At 37.5% G+C, this 17,744-nt stretch overlaps 1 protein-coding gene across 3 annotated transcripts in view; it reads right to left on the reverse strand.

Moving 5' to 3' along the window:
- LOC142343734 (TBC1 domain family member 1-like) overlaps positions 1 to 17,744 on the reverse strand; it is a 56,733-nt gene that overhangs the window by 21,850 nt on the left and 17,139 nt on the right. For 2 of the 3 annotated variants that reach the window (XM_075395196.1, XM_075395198.1), the window contains exons 7-11: positions 17,534 to 17,709; positions 17,141 to 17,209; positions 16,055 to 16,319; positions 11,098 to 11,295; positions 10,358 to 10,435 (exon numbers count right to left, since the gene is read on the reverse strand). In XM_075395196.1, the coding sequence (XP_075251311.1) occupies positions 10,358 to 10,435; positions 11,098 to 11,295; positions 16,055 to 16,319; positions 17,141 to 17,209; positions 17,534 to 17,709 (786 nt within the window). The remainder of the gene's footprint in view (positions 1 to 10,357; positions 10,436 to 11,097; positions 11,296 to 16,054; positions 16,320 to 17,140; positions 17,210 to 17,533; positions 17,710 to 17,744) is intronic. The other variant, XM_075395197.1, reaches the window with a different exon arrangement.

The raw sequence follows: 17,744 nt of genomic DNA on the forward strand, positions 1-17,744 counted from the left end.
TCAAATGGACGAGTCAAATTGACGAACCTGAATGAAAAAAATATAGCAAACTAAAGACGGACGAACTGCTCTCGAACGACTGGCGAGGCAAACAAGTTAAAGGGTGGCAGAAGCTAGGGAAACTTATGGTGCAAAAGCGTCTGACTGGGGGGGGGGGGACTCAAACGCGCGAACTCTTGGTTGAGAGTTGAGCACATTAACAACTGCGCTAAAGCCTATGCACTTTCAGCTCTTACAATCGGTTTTATTTTAGCAACAGACTTGATCTATGAATGCGCACAACTCAAAACATACTTCGCAGGCAGAGCGCCACCAAGTATCCGTCATTGATTCCCAGAACATCAATTGCGATTGAAAAAACAAAAAGGTAGAAAATCGATTGTTGTACAAACAAATATTTTTAAAGTTCAAAATTTTTCAGAAAATTTTCGACTAACTCCTGATACAAGAGAGCTAGTATCAAAACCAAACAGCAAAAGAGGGTAACGAATACTTGTAAAAAGATTAATTAGCGGGCATCTAAATTGGGGCTTTACGGGTTCATCCCACATCTTATTTTGATCGGCGTTTTTCGTTCAATTCAGATTGTTCTGCTGAACAACCGCTGTTTAAAAGCACTGAGCAAAATTAGAGAAAAAACTAGCTTAAATAAGTCAAGAAGATTTCACACAAAATTTTGCACTCGCTGTAAAGTAAGGTAAAGCAAGGCAAACTTTTTTGGAAGAAATAAAAAACGTAGCAGGACAGGTCCTGAAACAATCTAAAGAATTAAAAGAGTAACCAAAAACTACATTAACTGACCATCAGATCAAATGAGTAAGGCTAGCCAGACAAACAAATAGTTTCACAAACTTAGAGAAAAACCAATCAGCCAGAAAAAGTTGCAATTGACGCGTTTAACGCTCACTGTCAAAAAAGTGATGCGATGTCAAAAAAGTCCTCTACTTTGGTGTGAATTTTCAGTTAGATTATAAAATTATATTTAATTCAGCTCTTAAACTGAAAGCTATTAAGCTTCATACCAGTGTCAGCTAGCAATCGCTCTATTGAACTTTGAAAACCTAATGCACTATGACTTAATGACCGGGCTTCATTAGTTTCTCCCATTTCTTTTGATTTTGCTCTTTTGACATTGAACGTTTTCACCACATTGCGTAATTAAAGGAATTTTAAATCCATTCAGTTGAAAAAGTTAGTAAAGCAAGTCACGAGTAAAACAAAAATCGTGATCAATGTCAAACGAAAATCGAAAACCGAGATAAAAAGGTAGAGAAAATTAAAACATAGCAGGACACGTCCTTACGTACAATTCAAAGAATTTTCATTGACTAAACAACAAATTAGATCTAGAAAAGTATATGAGTGAACTGTGAAATCCATTTCAAAAGAAATCATATCACAAAAATTTTAAAAAATCATTGTCAAAATGCCGTATGTGAACAAACCATTAGCGAGAAATGGAAATTTGGTTAAAACAAAACTAGGCCTAGAATGAACTATGAAAGGATTGGGAAAACTATTTAGAAAAAAATCCCATTCAAAAAATTAAAAAAACAGTAAAAATCAAAGTGAAATTGCCGCATGCGAACAAAAAACCACTAGCGAGAAAGCAAATTTTTGTTCAAACACCGTTTTCTCACTCTACTTTAAAATTAGAGCAAAAAAATTTCCGCCGGAAAACCACTCGCTTTTTCACTCCAATTCCTGTTTCGGCGTGACCAAAATCACTACTCCAATTTTACTACAAAAATGAAAATGTGTGAACAAATCTTTAAAAAGACAGCGCCCCAATACAATTCAAATTCTTTGAATTGTAAAAAAAAGGAGAGCACCTAAATAATAGCCGTTAAGGGCTGACGGCGACTATTAATTAAAGTATAAGCTATTAAGCATCATACCAATGTCAGCTAGCAATCGCTCTAATGAACTTTGAAAACCTAATGCACTATGACTTAATGACCGGGCTTTATTAGTTTCTCCCGTTTCTTTTGATTTTGCTGTTTTGACAATGTACGTATTCACCACATTGCGTAATTGAATGATATTTAAATCCATTCAGTTGAAAAAGTGAGTGAAGCAAGTCACGAGTCAAACGTGAAAATCGTGATCTATGTCAAACGAAAATCGAGATCAAAAGGTAAAGAAAATTAAAACATAGCAGGACAAATCGTGACGTACAGTTCAAAGAATTTTCATTGAATAATCAAAAAATTAGACCTAGAATGGTGTATGAGTGACCTGGCAAAACCATTTCTAAAGAAATCAGATCACAAAAATTAAAAAAAAAATAAATGTCAAAATGCCGTGTGTGAACAAAAAACCACCAGCGAGAAATGGAAATTTAGTTAAAACAAAAACAAAAACAAACTAGGCCTAGAATGAAGTATGAAAAGATTGCGAAAACTATATAGAAAAAATCCTATTCAAAAAATAAAAAAACAGTAAAAATCAAAGTGAAGTTGCCGCATGTGAACAAAAACCACTAGCGAGAAAGCGAATTTTTGTTCAAACACCGTTTTCTCACTCTACTTTAAAATTAGAGCAAAAAAAAATTCACGCCGGAAAACCACTCGCTTTTTCACTCCACTTCCTGTTTCGGCGTGACCAAAATCACTACTCCAATTTTACTTCAAAAATAATGAAAATGTGTGAACATATCTTTAAAAAAAGACAGCGCCCCAATACAATTCAAATTCTTTGAATTGTTAAAAGGAGAGCACCTAGATAATAGCCGTTGAGAGGCTGACGGCGGCTATTAATTAAAGGGTATATACGGTCAGGATCAGCGCGTTGAATACCAAGGTGTTCGATCACAAACTGCAAAAAATAAAATAGCTTCAAATATGAGATCCCAGCAGGGAAAACAACAGATAGTATTTGAGAACTAAAAACCAGAACAGACTACTAAAGTTTTGCTAAATGTTGTGGCGCCAATATCCACAAAACTAAAACTAATACAAAATTTTAAGCATAAAAGTTAGCGATAAAATGAGACAAGCATAAAAACAGGGGACTGGACGAGGAGGGGGGTCCCAATCACCAGTAGAGGTGGGGGCTTAGGGAAGGGTTTCAAATTTCTAAAAATCGCCTATCGGTCTGTGGGTGGAGGGGGGCCGCTCGTGCGGTGTAACGGTTAGATGGCGGTGGAGTCAGGAGGAAGGCCTCACTGAGAAGCACCCCTCACAACATGAAGCTGTCTAATCAACAGTTTCGTTGAATCCATACTTAAAGAATAGTAACGCTCTAAGACAGCTAATCAGCCACTCAATGCCCTCCGGGCTCTACCTGTTTATCGCGATCTCGAGGACGTAAAGTCAAAAGCATCAGACAAAAATTCGGTCAAGCGAAAAATTGCATAAAAAAGACAGCAGTACTAATAAACTTCCTGCAAACTTCATTTGAGAGCAATCAATCGCTTTCTAAAAATATATGACAAAATAAGCTGAAAAAACTAAATGTGGGCTATAGTTTACTTCCCTCAAACCTAATTTGTTTATAAGGCTTTGGGATCCAGAAAAATTTTTAAGACCAACAAGACCCTTAACATTTAACAAAAACCGGCTGCTCGGAAAAATGCTCTTGAATGACAGGCGGGGCGTACATTTTTCTTTAGGGGTGCAAAAATATCAGACGAAGGTAGGGTTCGAACTTCGACCTCCTGAGTCCGATTCCTTCACCTCGACAGAGCCATAAACCACTAAGCTATCAGGGCCTTGTCATCGTTTCTCTATCGCTTTCCGTTTGTGCCCCCCCCCCCCAGCTTAGTGTTGCATATTATTTGCACCCCCAGATGAAAGTGCCATATTTTTACATAATGACATACTATGTAATGACAACTGCTCTGTAACTGGGGGCGCGTAAAGTACTGGGGGGGGGGCACAAATCGAACAGATCCCTTTGTTTTCTCTATCGGTTTTGTTTGCACAACAAACTTTATTTCGGAGTAAGAGCAATTGAAATCACTCAAAAAGTCAGAAATGCGTGAATAAGCCACTTGGAAAGTCAAAGATTATTCCAGAAGAAAACCGCAAAAACGTTCGAGCGAAAACTTTGCATAGAAAACACGCTTACAATAATTCCTTCTAACTCGAGAGCAATTAAAAACCTCGATTCAAAAGTAGTAAAGCATGGGCTACCCAATTAAACTAAATATTAAATGGAGCATGTGAGGACAAACGCTATTGAAAAAATTGAACAGAATGAAACAGTTAAGGGTTTCTACTTAACCGACTAAAGTCGGGCGATTTACTCTCAAACGACCGGCGAGCGGTTGGCTTCGTCATTAGCTAGCCACGGTTTAGAGAGGCTAGCTTTAGCTTTATAGAAGGGGCGTGAGGGGAGGATATTAGATGATATCACGCCACATTACAGCAGCTGAAGTGTAGTATCAACAAAAGAGTTAAGGAAAAAGAGAGAGAGATAGAGTGCGAGAGATAAAACGCGAACGATAAAGAGAAGGAAAGAAACCCCTACCGACAGAGAGAGAGAGAGAGAGAAAAAGAGAGACAGAGAGCTAGGATAATTTTCCATGATGAGAGTCGACGCTAACAGTTTCCAGATTTTGCAGTGACAACATTCACAAAGTTTTTGTCTCTGCAGTTATGTCATCTAAACCATCTGCAAGATTTCAAAAGTTTCGTTGCCAGTAATCATCGTTAAACCCAGAAAAGGACAAAAATATTCAAAAATTTTAAAAAATTTTAACAAAATCTTGGTAAATTGGTGATAAAAAGATCTTTAGAAACATTTCATTTTCTATCCAGCATTCCTATTTCAAGCCTTAAATATTTCCACTGGCTCATAAGGATGCATAAACTTGGAACATGTAATAATTATCCGAAAACTGGAAAATTAAATTTTATCAAAAAATGGCCAATCTCGGGACACTGAAATGATTATAACCAATCCAGAAACTATGCAGCAGCTTATTATCAAACCTAAGGAGGTCCCTGGCCCTGCTGCCTAAATAAAAGAAAACCAATCAAAATATTCAAAAAATTGCAAATATTTTTTAAAATTGCTCAAATTCGTGACACTAAAATCTTGAAAAACATTCCATTACATCTAGAAAAAAAGCAGTAACCTATTATCAAACTCTGGAGGAAGTTCCTTGGCTCTTTTCTTGAGGCTCCAGAAAACTTAAATGACAAACAATTTTAAAAAATTGAAATTGCAGAAAAAAGCCTGAATAATGACAATGTCAAAAAAATTGAAGAAACAATGCAATTTTTATCAAAAAGATGCTGGAATTTGTGATAAAATCCACACAGTAACCTATTATCAATATCTATAGGAGCTTCCTTGGCACTTGAGGCTGGAGAAACCGAAAAAATGCCAAAAATTTTTGAAAAAACGAAAAGTTTTAATAAAAAAAATATCTAACATTTGTGATATTCAAAAGTTGAAACCTATTCCATGGCCTATAAAAATTTTTCAGTAACTTATCATCCAATCCTTAATGATGCTTTCTGGCTCCTGGGTCTGAAATAACTTGAATAATGTCAAAAAATATGAAAAAAATGCAAGTGTTGTAAAAACATAGCTGGAAGATTGCCAGAAAATAGCCGCAATAGCTTCGCAGATATGCAGTCTAAAAAACAGTAAAAAGACAGACCAAAAAATACGGCTTTTCATTGAGCGCTGATACGTTATACTTTAAAAATCTGTATAAGTTATTGCTGCCTTCATTTAGAGTGACACATACACCCATTTGACCTTATCTCTTCGAATTAAAGGAAATTTCAAAGTGAGGGAGTCATTTTTGAGAGTGAGGTAAGTCATGTGTGACCAAAAATTTAATCACGCAAATGAACAAAAAACCCGCTCCACTAAGAGCAAAAAATGACGTCACGCACGCACTTCTGTTGAAATTCCATGAGCGCATGAACAAAAAGCAGATTTGAAGTAGTTGTGACGTCATATGCTCGAAACAAAAATCTTGACGAAATAAAAAACCAAGAGAAGGCCAATAATAGCCCCAACTATCGTTGTGCGGCTATTAAAAAATGCTAAAATTCGTGATGATAAAATGTTGAAAACTATTCCCTTACCACTAGAAACGATACAATAATCTATTTTCAAACCCTACAGGAGGTTCCTTTACGCCTAGGGCTGACAAAACTCAAAAATTGATTAAAAAAATTTTTAAAAAGCTTGAAAAAAATTGTGAAAATTAGTATAAATTTGCGTTTTTGTTTGGATTACCAAAACACATAGCTCTTAAAATGGTCATAAAAAGTACTTATGACTTGCAAAAGACCTTGATCAACTTTGACCAGACTCAATTTTAGACTGGTCCAACAAAAATTTCGAAAAATGAAAAAAACGAAAAATTGCAACATTTTGGGCTCAAAAAGTCCTAAAAAAGACCGTTTAACCTTAAACTACGGATTTCCAAATAGCTTCACCACACTAAGCACTTGAAGGACTACTAAACGCGCCTAAGGGCCTCTAATTAGACTTAATACCCGCTGGGCGCCACCTGTTTATCCCGGTTTCACGGACGAAAAGTCAAATGCGTCAGACGAAAATCGGTCAAGCGAAAAAATTTGCATAAAAAGACCAACAAGACTAATGTAATTGCTACAAACTTCGTTTGAGCAATTAAAAAAACCTTCAATCTATAAAACTGGTTGAACGATGTGGCTCACAATAAACGGATGAAATCAACAATCGACTTTGGCTCATAAAATCCCAGAGATCAGTATAGACCTAAAAATTGTTTCGCGCATATTTATTGATTTCTATGAGGGGATATGGTGACGCAACTTTTTAATGCTTTGAAAAGCCAATTATTAAGTCCATGTTACACTTAAGTTTATAACAATTCGCATCGTAGTGCATGACAGTCAGCAAAACTATCGTAAGCAGCAGAACCAATGAATTTGAGTCAACATTTGAGTTCACCGCTTTTCTAGGAAGAGTGAACGTATCACCCTTTATTATTTACATATTTTGCGCGCAAAAAAACTTTCCTGGGTCCTTCCATCATAGCAGCTCTATTAGCAACGGCAGTTAAATAGGAAATGGGGTTAGGGTATAAGCTCATGCCCACTAAGGTTAGAATGCTAGTACAAAATGGGACAGACTGGTCCCTTTTTCTTGACCTCGAACATGATTGTACTAAAAAGTCTCAAGGCACTGAGGTAATAAAGAGCATCAAAATCAGATCACATTATAGATGCATGTAAAACTATTCACATACGTTACAACACCATAAAAAGAGTTGAAGTCTACCATGCATTTAAGATCCAAGCAGTCGAGCTTTGGCCACCTTTCGAGTAGAATTGCATTTTGAATTATTGATTAGGTTGACGCAACACACAGTGAGACAATCCCTCACACTTCACCTACTGGGAATAGACTGCGCATAGTAATGGACAGTACACACTAGACTAACTCTCCTCCTAGGGAACAATGGGAGAAATCGATCTTGACGGAATTGAGATTGGATTGGAGGTAAATATTTGAATAGGACTCCATTTCGGTGAGTTTAAAGTGGAACTCTAACAATTCGAAATAGCGCCAACCTCTCATTGTTTAAAAAATTGATTCCAACTGGCTGCACAGCAACTGCCAGCTTGCCGTAAATGAAATTAGGATTGATTCTGTACCTACCCCGGTGCTTTTTTTTAAATGACCCCCACTTACAAATTATGTTTTGTTATATAACACGTTAGAATGTAAAATATCACGTGCACCTCTGGGGGGAGGGGGGGGGGGGGGGGGGGATATGGTGCGGGGGGGTAACACGTGCACACGCGGCTAGGGGTAATGAGCAGTTTTTTGGGCTGTAGACGCAGATCACTGTGACCTTTCAAGACAATGACATTTCATGAAACCTATAGCTAAGATATTTCTCTTGATAAGCGTCCGACAACGGTGGTTAAATGCTCCTCCAGGGGCACTTCTATGGGAAAATTTTTTCATACACATATTATTTTAGAAGCGTTTGAATATCACAGCTCACAGAGTGCACAAAAAGAGAACAAATTGAAGATCCGCAATTGAGTCAACAGCAGATCAAGAACATTTTATTTAGTGCAGAACACAGAACAACACAATCGGGAAATCATTGATCGCTTATTGCTCACTTAATAGCGCCTCATTAAGATTTTAGATCATCTTTTAAGCGTTGAAAACGACCTCAACAATTTGCAAAAAAGCAGAAATACTTGACAGTTGAATCAAAATGGATAAATAGACTAAAAAGGGAGTTATAGAACTGAGATCAAAAAAGAAGTGACAAGACCAATAACCAGAACCTTTTTACAAAGTACAGCCATAGTGATGTCTTTATTAAAAACATAGCCGACAGACAGCCGATACAGTTGCAAAGAAAACTCGAATAGCAAACAGAGTAAGCAAAGTTGTCGAAAAAATCCATCAAACTAATGAAAAATTGTTTTTTTTTTGTTAAAAATATTTGTCTTACTTAAAATATTGCCAAAGCAAAAAAAGCGCACGCAGCCTAACTGTTTCCACCCTTCATTGCGTAGTTCTGCATTATTTGAGTTAAAAGGCATTTCATATTAATCTCGAGTGACCTGAATGTGTTGAAGCCTTTTAAAGAGAGGTTAAAAATACTTACGATAAAAAACTAATAACGCAGTTCATCGCAAACTTATTCGTCTAAAACTGGAATATAGAGCCTCGAAATAGCGGCATGCAAATGTGAAAAATAAATCTGCACGAAAAACCCCAAGAACACAGCAATACAGCTTACAACTTACAGCGATAAAAAAAAGACAGCCCAGTTAATAACTGTTCTAATAAGTTTCCCTCTTTCAAAATTGGAAGCGATTCAGACAACCTAAGTTGACATGAATTCCGCCAGTCAGAGAGAGAGAGAGAGAGAGAGAGAGAGAGAGAGAGAGAGAGAGAGAGCAGAGTGGGGGTGGGATATTAGGCGAAAACTCGATAGGCGAATATATTTTTTGAACCCATTATGTGAAAAAGGTGAACTAAAATTTTGTGGACATTAAGCGAATACCAAATAATCCTTTTAAAAGCAGTACTTCAAAATCTCCATAGCGCTATAAAGTACTCAAGTTTTCTCAGGAAATGTACCTGCATGATAATAGATTACAAAAAAGTCACAATTTTTTAAAACAATATTGAGCATTTCATTTGATCTTCAAACAGCATTTATGGCATCATTTTTTTCAAACCTTTCTATAGCTTTAAACTATTCAGAATAAAGCGGTAAGAACTTTTTTGATATGTTCTCTACTCTTTTCCCGTAATTTTTTCGCACATTCTTTTGCCCGAATATTACCGAAGGCTGTATAAATGATGCAAACATTTCAAAGGAAGCAATGCAATTTATATGTGCTCTGTTAAATCATCTCTATGTAAGGACAATTGTTAGGGACAGCTGAAAACTCTATAGCGCTAAGTGGATTTTGGAATACCATCTTTAAGTCTTTTAATTGGTATTCACCTTAATGTCTTCAAATCTTAAGTTCAAAATTTTCGCCTAATGCCTACAAAAATCGTGCTTGCTTAATCTAGTTTTCGCCTAATATCCTATGCCCCTGCAGACTCATCGTAAGAGCAAAACAATAAGACACGGAAACGAATGAGTAGGTTGACTAAAAGTCATCACGACAAAAAATTTTCTCTAAAGCGTTCATACATGACGCCAGGCACCGCATTCAGCTGAAATAGGTTACAAAAGTGAACAAAATATCTTTCCTTTGAAAGGAGGAAACCATCAAATAAAAAGAGCTTACCAAAGCAACAATTTGAATAGGATATGATGCGTGCACATCTTTTAAAAAAAACAGCGCCCCAATACAAAGGACTAGCTAAATAATAGTCGATTCATCAGGCAACTAGTCTAAGCATAAAATATATGGCTTGCATGTGACAGAACATAACCGACTAACGTCTGGCCAATTGCTCTAAATCACGGAGTTGGAGTTAGTAGTCGCTAGCTTAAACTTAGGGAGCCGATCTTTCATGGGCGAGGGAGGGACATGAAAGGGGGTGGGGGTAAAATTAGGGGGCAAAAAAGTCGGGAGGGGGAGCAAAACCAACTAAAATTTTGTTTTCCGCCATAAATTTATGCTTATACAGTCCAGTAGTTTTTTTTTTTTTGGGGGGGGGGGGGAGGGGTGAGGGTGCCTGAAACGGAAAACTAGCTAAATTGACTGAAACAGAAAACTGTCTCTCGAGATTTGAATCTGAAAAACTAACTACGGTTACTAATGCAATTCGCTTATGCAGGGTATGCTATCAATTTCCAATTCCACACATGCAAATTCTGCGAAACTTGAGGTGCGGCACTACACGAAGCATGCAATCAAGCACATTCGTGATAAGGATATGTTTGTTTGCTTGTTGTTTTTGTTACCTTCGACAGATGAGTTTGGGTCAATGGCTGCGGGGAACAAGACCATTGCCCTTTTTCCCACATGGAGCAAAAAGCAGCCTTCACAAACACACCACCACCACAGTTAACAACGAATTATCAAGCCACATTCAATCTCAATTGTTAAGCCAGAACTGTTCCCGTATACCCCGTGAACAAAATAAAACAAAGCCTAAGCGAACAAACTTTGCGTTTCTATAGTGAGCCATTACTATTATAGTTATGTAAGTATCTCAACTTCAAGGGTCCGGGAAAATCGAAACAGATCTGTCACTTGTTTTTGGAAACTTTTGTTGCTCGTTTTTTTGTTTTCATGCGTTTTTCAGGAAAAAACTAATGTCGTACTAAAATTTGAAAATCAAAAACTTAAGATACGACACTTGTTAACAATTTTTAAATTCCAATTATATACGGCCATGTTTATTGGAAGAAAAACTGATCACAGTAATGCGTTCCTATACTTGAATTTGTCTATTATCAGCTCATGACGCTTTTTGAAAAGTTGTTATGGTAAACGATATTTGGGTCTTTCCCATTATAGCCCCCCCCCCCAGCTTAGTGGTTACATAACCTAAAGCCCCCAATCATGGTAATTATACCATAATGGGGGAAGGGGCTATAATGGGAAAGACCCCGATATTTTACAAAACCTAGCACTGCCTTGTCAATATCCAGGTTCTAAAAACCTTGCTGCAAAAATAATGTCTAATTCTTTTAATTACCCTTGAGCGTAGAGTTAGCTTTCTCCATGCGTATAAGAAGTATCTGATCGAGAATTGCCCGTTTCCAGATGGCGCGGAAGTCCCTCTTGGGCACTTTGGCAACCACCTCGGGGTCAGGGGTAGCGTCCAGGGGAGATATATCGTTGAAGTGCATTGGGATCTCTAGGACGTCTGCGTAGCCACGTGCTCCAATGGCGTCTGAAATGAAACATCAATCAATATCAATATCCCCACCCCCAAACATTTCTCGGATTTTTATCGTTTGTAACTCCCCCCCCCCATCCTCCCCAGCTTACAGCCCCAGCCACACCGCCACACGTGCAATATTTTACATTGAATTACTATGAAAAGGAACGTGCGCTGTAACTAGGTGGTTCATATGGTACTGGGGACAAACGGACAAGATCTCATTTCTCAATAGAAGTGTTTACTCACCTCATTCTAAATATTATCTTAGGGGATTTTCAACACAACCAATTAACGCCAGAACAACAAATGATATTAATAGAATATATTAGGGCACATTAAGAAGATTTACTTGAAAATTTGGATACAATTTTGCGCACTTTGACTTTAGTAGTAAACTGCTGCGAATTAGTTTGGTAACTTAAAAGTTAAAATGAGAGAAATTTCGATCACGCAAAAATCCCGAATAAATTGACTGGCGAAAAAGTAATTCGAAAAGACAAATGGTCAGATAAAAAGTCGATATAGCGAAAAAACCACCAACAGCACCTAAACAACTGCTACAAACTTTGTTTGAGAGCAATAAATATTGAGAGCATTTTAGGTCAAATGCGATTATAAATCGGTTTTCTACACTTTAACGGCAAAAGAGGACAAAATCGGACCGAACGCTTAATATTCATGGTACTACGACGTTGCAGGAAAAGTTAGGTTTTGATGATATAATTTAGTGTGGGGGGGGGGGGGGTAGATGGAGTAAGGGGGACATTTTAAGAATCACCCTTCACACCATGAATTTATGTTTCCTCAGCAGTTTCGGTGAATCGAATACTTAGCGTGTTCTAGGCTCTAAGCGAATGGGTCTGCAGGCTTTACCTGTTCTGCAGGCTTTACCTGTTCATCACGTTTAAAAATTGCATAGAGACCAGCAGGACTAATATAATTACCAAACTTCGTTTGAGAGCAATTACTAAATTTGAAATCGCCATACGGTTAAGGGTTGGCTTACCGAAAGATAACTTGCGCTCGTTTTTCTAACTTTTCATTGGTTCGCTATGTTGGCGATATCGGCTTTCCGCTGTTTAGGTTGGACAAAAACCAAAGCAGGGAAAAAGACCTGACAATTTACTCACCATGCCAAAACACCCATTTTTTAAACTTATTTCTCCGTTCATTAATCCGATTACAACTAGCAGTAGGTATTACAGTTGCCAGGACAAAATAGGCAAAGTCAAAATACGCAATCTACCAAAATATACCCAATATTTAAGACTATTGTCAAAATTATCCGAACGACCATTTAGCACAAAATTTAGAGCTGGCTACTTTGGTCAAGCTTCGCGCGCCATCGCCAATTCTCAGTGGCCCGTGGGACTTGATACAAAACTATCGCAAGCGAGCATGAGACTGGGTCACGATAAGTCCCACGGGCCAAGCCCAAATGAACTAAGTCTTACATATAACATAACCGTAAAACGTCGGTTGAATTGCTCTCGAACGACAGGCGGGGGCAGCTAGGGGTGTAGCTAGCTTTAATCTAGGGGTGTAGCTTAGAATTTTTTTGGGTGCAAACAGATTGAGCTGATAGGGGTTCGACCCCGCGAACTCCCGGATAGCAGTCAGTAAATCTCAACCACTAAGCCTTAACTGCGTTGTTACTCAACCACTAACAATTACTTTTATATTAGCAACAAACTTCATTTTGGAATGAGAGCAATTGAAATCACTCAAATTGAAGACTTGAGAAGTCAGAATATTCTACAACAAAAGCGCAAAAATGGTCCAGCAAAAACTTTTCATAAAAATGACCAACATGTTTACAATGATTGCTTCAAACTTCGTTGAAGAGCAATTAAAAAATTGGCATCTATACTTGATTACATTATAAATGATCTCTTTAAGGTATTATGCTGCTAAGTTGGAAGTGTACAGGTTATATTCCTCTACTTCTGAGGATGTCTAGGTTACAAAACAGACTTTCTGGCGTTTAGATGTCGATTTACAATTTCTAATCGACGTCAGAGGTAACCTTGCGTTCGGATCTCAGCAGGAGAAACTACAGTAAAATGGAGCATTTTTAGACGGGAACACGAAACTCTTACTTTCGATCCTAGTTCGCTAACCAATACACTAATTTGTTTCAAGTATTCGAAGTATTTTAAGTTTTCGAAGTGACTAGAGAAGAGCAATGTATCCTTACTTGAAACGCACACGTTGCTAGTTTTAAAATGCCAGCTGTTTTAATATCTGGCACTGTATAACATACTCGTCAGATTGTCAAAATAGCTGCGAACTAGACTTTCTTGCTGTATAATAAAGAAAAAACATATACGGCAATGAGTTGAAAAATTTATCGGCGCCTCATAAAACATAGCCGGCAGATTGCTGGAAAATAGCCGCCGTTGAAGCGCTTGATGCACATCGGGATTGAAACAGAAAAAAAAAGAGAAAATGGCCAAATTTTTTTCTTGTTTTTTTTTTCAGTGTCAAAAAAGTTCTAATTTGTGCAGTTTGTTGGATTCTAAAACTATACTTAATTCAGCTTCTAAACTGAAAGGGCATAAGCTTGTCAACAATGCTAGCAAACACTCGAATGAACTTTGATAACCTAATTCTCAATGACTTCAAGACCGTGCTTTATCGGTTTATCCGGTCTCTTTTGATTTTGATCTTTTCACTTTTCAGGACAGTATTCGCCACATTGCGTAATTGAATGCGTGAGAGAATTTAAAATCCATTCAGTTGAAACAGTGAGTGAAGTAAGTCAGAAGTCAAACGTGACTTGTGTAAAACGAAAAACGTGATCAAAAGGTAAAGCGAATTAAAAAAAACATAGCAGGACAAGTCCTGACGTACAATTCAAAAATTTTTCATTGACTAAACAAAAACTAGACCTAGAATCAACTATGAATTGATTGGGAAAACGCTTCAGAAAAAAATCAGATCCAAAAAATCGAAAAAAAACAGTAAAAATCAAAGTGAAACTGCCGAATGTGAACAAAAAAACCACAAGCGAGAAAGCAAATTTTTGTTCAAACACCATTTTTTTTTACTCTACTTTGAAATTAGAGTGAAAAAATTTCAATCCGCAAAACCACTCGCCTTTTAGTTCCACTTTCTGTTTCGGCGTGACCAAAATCACTACTCCAATATGACTTAAAAAATCATGAAAATGTGCGAACAGACCTTAAAAGACAGCGCCCCAATACAATTCAAATTCTTTAGGAGATCGCCTATATAATAGCCGTTGAGAGGTATGTCACGCATAATCATAATCTAGTTACGACCACCGGGGCAATTTAATGCAGCGGGCCTGTATACTCGAGAATTTTTCGGGTGCAGAAACTTTCGACACGAGAGGTTCAAGCCCGTGATCTACCGGCAATCAGTCAGTTGCCTTATTCTCTTTGCGATACCTATATTGCAACAGCCAATTTATATCACAGAAACCGACAAATGTCAGAAGAATTGCTCTTGAACGACAGGCGAGGCAATTTAATTCAGGGGCTGTAGCCTAGATCAATTTTTCTTCATGGGTGCAAAAACCTTTCCCCCGCCGGGATTCGAACCATTGACCTCCCGAACCGTGACCACAGGCACTTCCAACTGCGCCATCAGCACCGTATTCTTGATGTGCTGCAACCAATTTAAACTAGCAACAAGTTTTACTTCGGAGTGAGAGCAATAGAGATTACTCAAAAATAGAGAACGAAAGCGTGAAAAAGTCACTTGAGAAGTCAAAGAATGTTCTAGAAGAAAAAGCGCAAATTGTCAAGCGAAAAATTTGCATAAACATAGCCGGCAGATTGCCGGAATAGCTGCGAAAGAATAGACCTGCGTGCCATATAATAGAGATAGAAACAGATACAGATCTAAATTGAAAAAATCGACGCCGCTCAAAAAACTAGGTAAAAAACATTCAGCGATAAATTAATAAAGCTTGTTAAAATTCATTCCGCAGAAGCCTCTTATTAGAGACCTTTAATACACAAATGAGTTCCTTTGACCTTAAACAAATTCAAACTAAACTTAAGTTTTAAAGTGCAAAAGTCATTTTATTGAGTGAGGTAAGTCACGTATGATCAAAATCTAATCACGCAAATAACCTAAAAACTTTTGCTAAAGCGAGTGAGAAATGACGTTACGCGCGCAAATGCCGTTAGTCAGAGGAAGAAATCATTCAGAAAATTTGACTTTTTCAGCTTTGCTGTGTGAAAATTGACTTTTTCAGCTTTGCTGTGTGAAAGAGCGTCAGACGACGAAACAAAAAAAAAAACAAGACCACCGCAATATAGCTTCGCTCAGCTTACAGCTTCGCAGCTATAAAAAAGACACACACGATTACAATAATTGCTATGAACTTCGTTCAAGAGCAATTAAAAAGCAGGAAATCGAGCGTGAAAAAACCATGCAAGAAATCAAGCGAAAGAATAATCGGATCTATTCTGTTTCTAAAAAAAGAATATCTGATCTATTCTGTTTCATAAAAACACTGGGGGGGGGGGGCGAAACAGAGAATAGATCCGAATAATCTAGAACAAATGTGAAACAAAAAAAAGCTCGTCAGACGACGGTAAAAAGAGCCCTCAATATAGCTTCGCAGCAATAAAAAATCTACGTTGTAAAATCTGGAACTCCCGAGATCAGGGATTTTAAGTATTGCACGTGCGTGTTTCAAGTTAAGCTTATCATAAGCAAAAGGTACATTAGCTCGTTCTCTCTCAACCTTCTAACAGTTAAAACACATATTTGCCTGAAAATTTTTACAAACCTTCAGCTGACTTCTTGATAGGAGTTGTGACTAATGTGTAGATGTCTTTCCTCCAGGTGGGAATTCCTGGGAAAACAGGATCTTGTTGTTGCCTTTGTCTTTCTCTTTCCTTGCGAGAGATCAGCTCTTCGATTGGGTCTGAAGGAATGGTAGGAGAGGTGTGGTGGTGACCTTTCATCCGACCAGCTAAGATCTTCAAGTTGTGTTCGATTCCCAAGTGTAGAATATTGGAACCTCCCTTGTTAGTTCCACCATTTGTAACTGCCTAGTAAAATGCTAGATTTTTAAACTGGCTTTGATAAACTGGTTAGATGGTTAAACTGTCTTTTCCATACCCCCCCCCCCCCCCCCCCCACCTCCGCTTAATTACGACTCTCTTTATCTAATAATTTCCCCGCCCTTATTGTGGTATTTATTAGTTTGTTATGGATAGTGTGTGTGTGATCAACGTGAACAAGTAAGAACAAACTAATTTAACAACGAACAGACCATTTTTCACCGATAATTTCTCAATACCTTCTTCTTACACATGATATTATCAGTCAGAAAAAACGCATTAATTTGTTCACACACGTTAATGGAAACAAATTGAAAAAGGAAACAATTTTTCGTTCAAAATTGAGGTGGGACAGCCAATAAAGTATGTTTCTTACTGTTCCAGAGAGCTCAGTCTTTTCAACCACAAGTCATGAATCACGGAGAGAGAAAATTTAAGAACGAATATAAAAGTAATGCTACAAGAACTCCTAAACAGCAGCAAGCCTGATTCCGGTAACAGTTTGAACTGCACTGGCGATAATAACAAAGATTCGTTAAAAACAAAGATTTTAGAAATAGGAGAATTTTGAAGTTCAGTTGATTGCCGTTGCTCTGTTTCGAATCACACCCTATGTTCACAGTATAACCAGTGACATAGATATAACGGCGTAATAACCATCTGGCTCACTGATCGACAAAATAATCACTTCAAAATGTACAATTCGTTTACATTTTCGGAACAATATACACGCCAAAGATCTAAGAATTTCGCTATTTCAATTACATTGAATCTTAGCATCACAGTACTACTAACAAATAATCACCGACCTTTTGGGGCAAGGTGAATATTGACGTGCTGTTTTTGGTAGCCTCGTCTATAATTTCATCTTTGGCTGCCTAAAACAAACACATCAAAATCAAACTTTCAAATTATGTCCAGGTTTGTATTCTCAAATGGGTGACAGGACCATTTAACCAAACGTCAAAAATCACAATGTGACGAAATAACCAAAATATACTCGAGTTTTAACCAAAAATAACTATTAATATAAGTTCAGAAAGACGATATAGTCCATTTCCAATTTCGCAAAACTTCAAATTGAAAATGAGCTTATGCGGATAATAAAGTTTTATTTTCGGAAAGTTTTTATTTTTCGAAAACCCTGTACGTACATAGAAAATATACGCCACTATTAAAACTTTAAGCCCAAAATTAATTACCTGAATTTGGCTAATAGAGCCTTTGACCGCTTGTTTGGCTTTGTTGAAATTTCCGAAGAATCCGCCTTTCAAGTCAGTGCCTGTTACATGTTGATGCATTTGCTGCAGTGCCTCAAAATGTTGACGTAGTAATGCCATCATACTTCCGTTCTCAGTAGCGATTGATGATCTTCGACCTTAACAGACATGGTGAGTGAAGATTATAATTGAC

The sequence above is a fragment of the Convolutriloba macropyga genome, chromosome 1 (assembly GCF_964194025.1).
Source record: "Convolutriloba macropyga chromosome 1, txConMacr16.3, whole genome shotgun sequence".
In the NCBI taxonomy this organism is placed as follows: Eukaryota; Metazoa; Xenacoelomorpha; order Acoela; family Convolutidae; genus Convolutriloba; species Convolutriloba macropyga.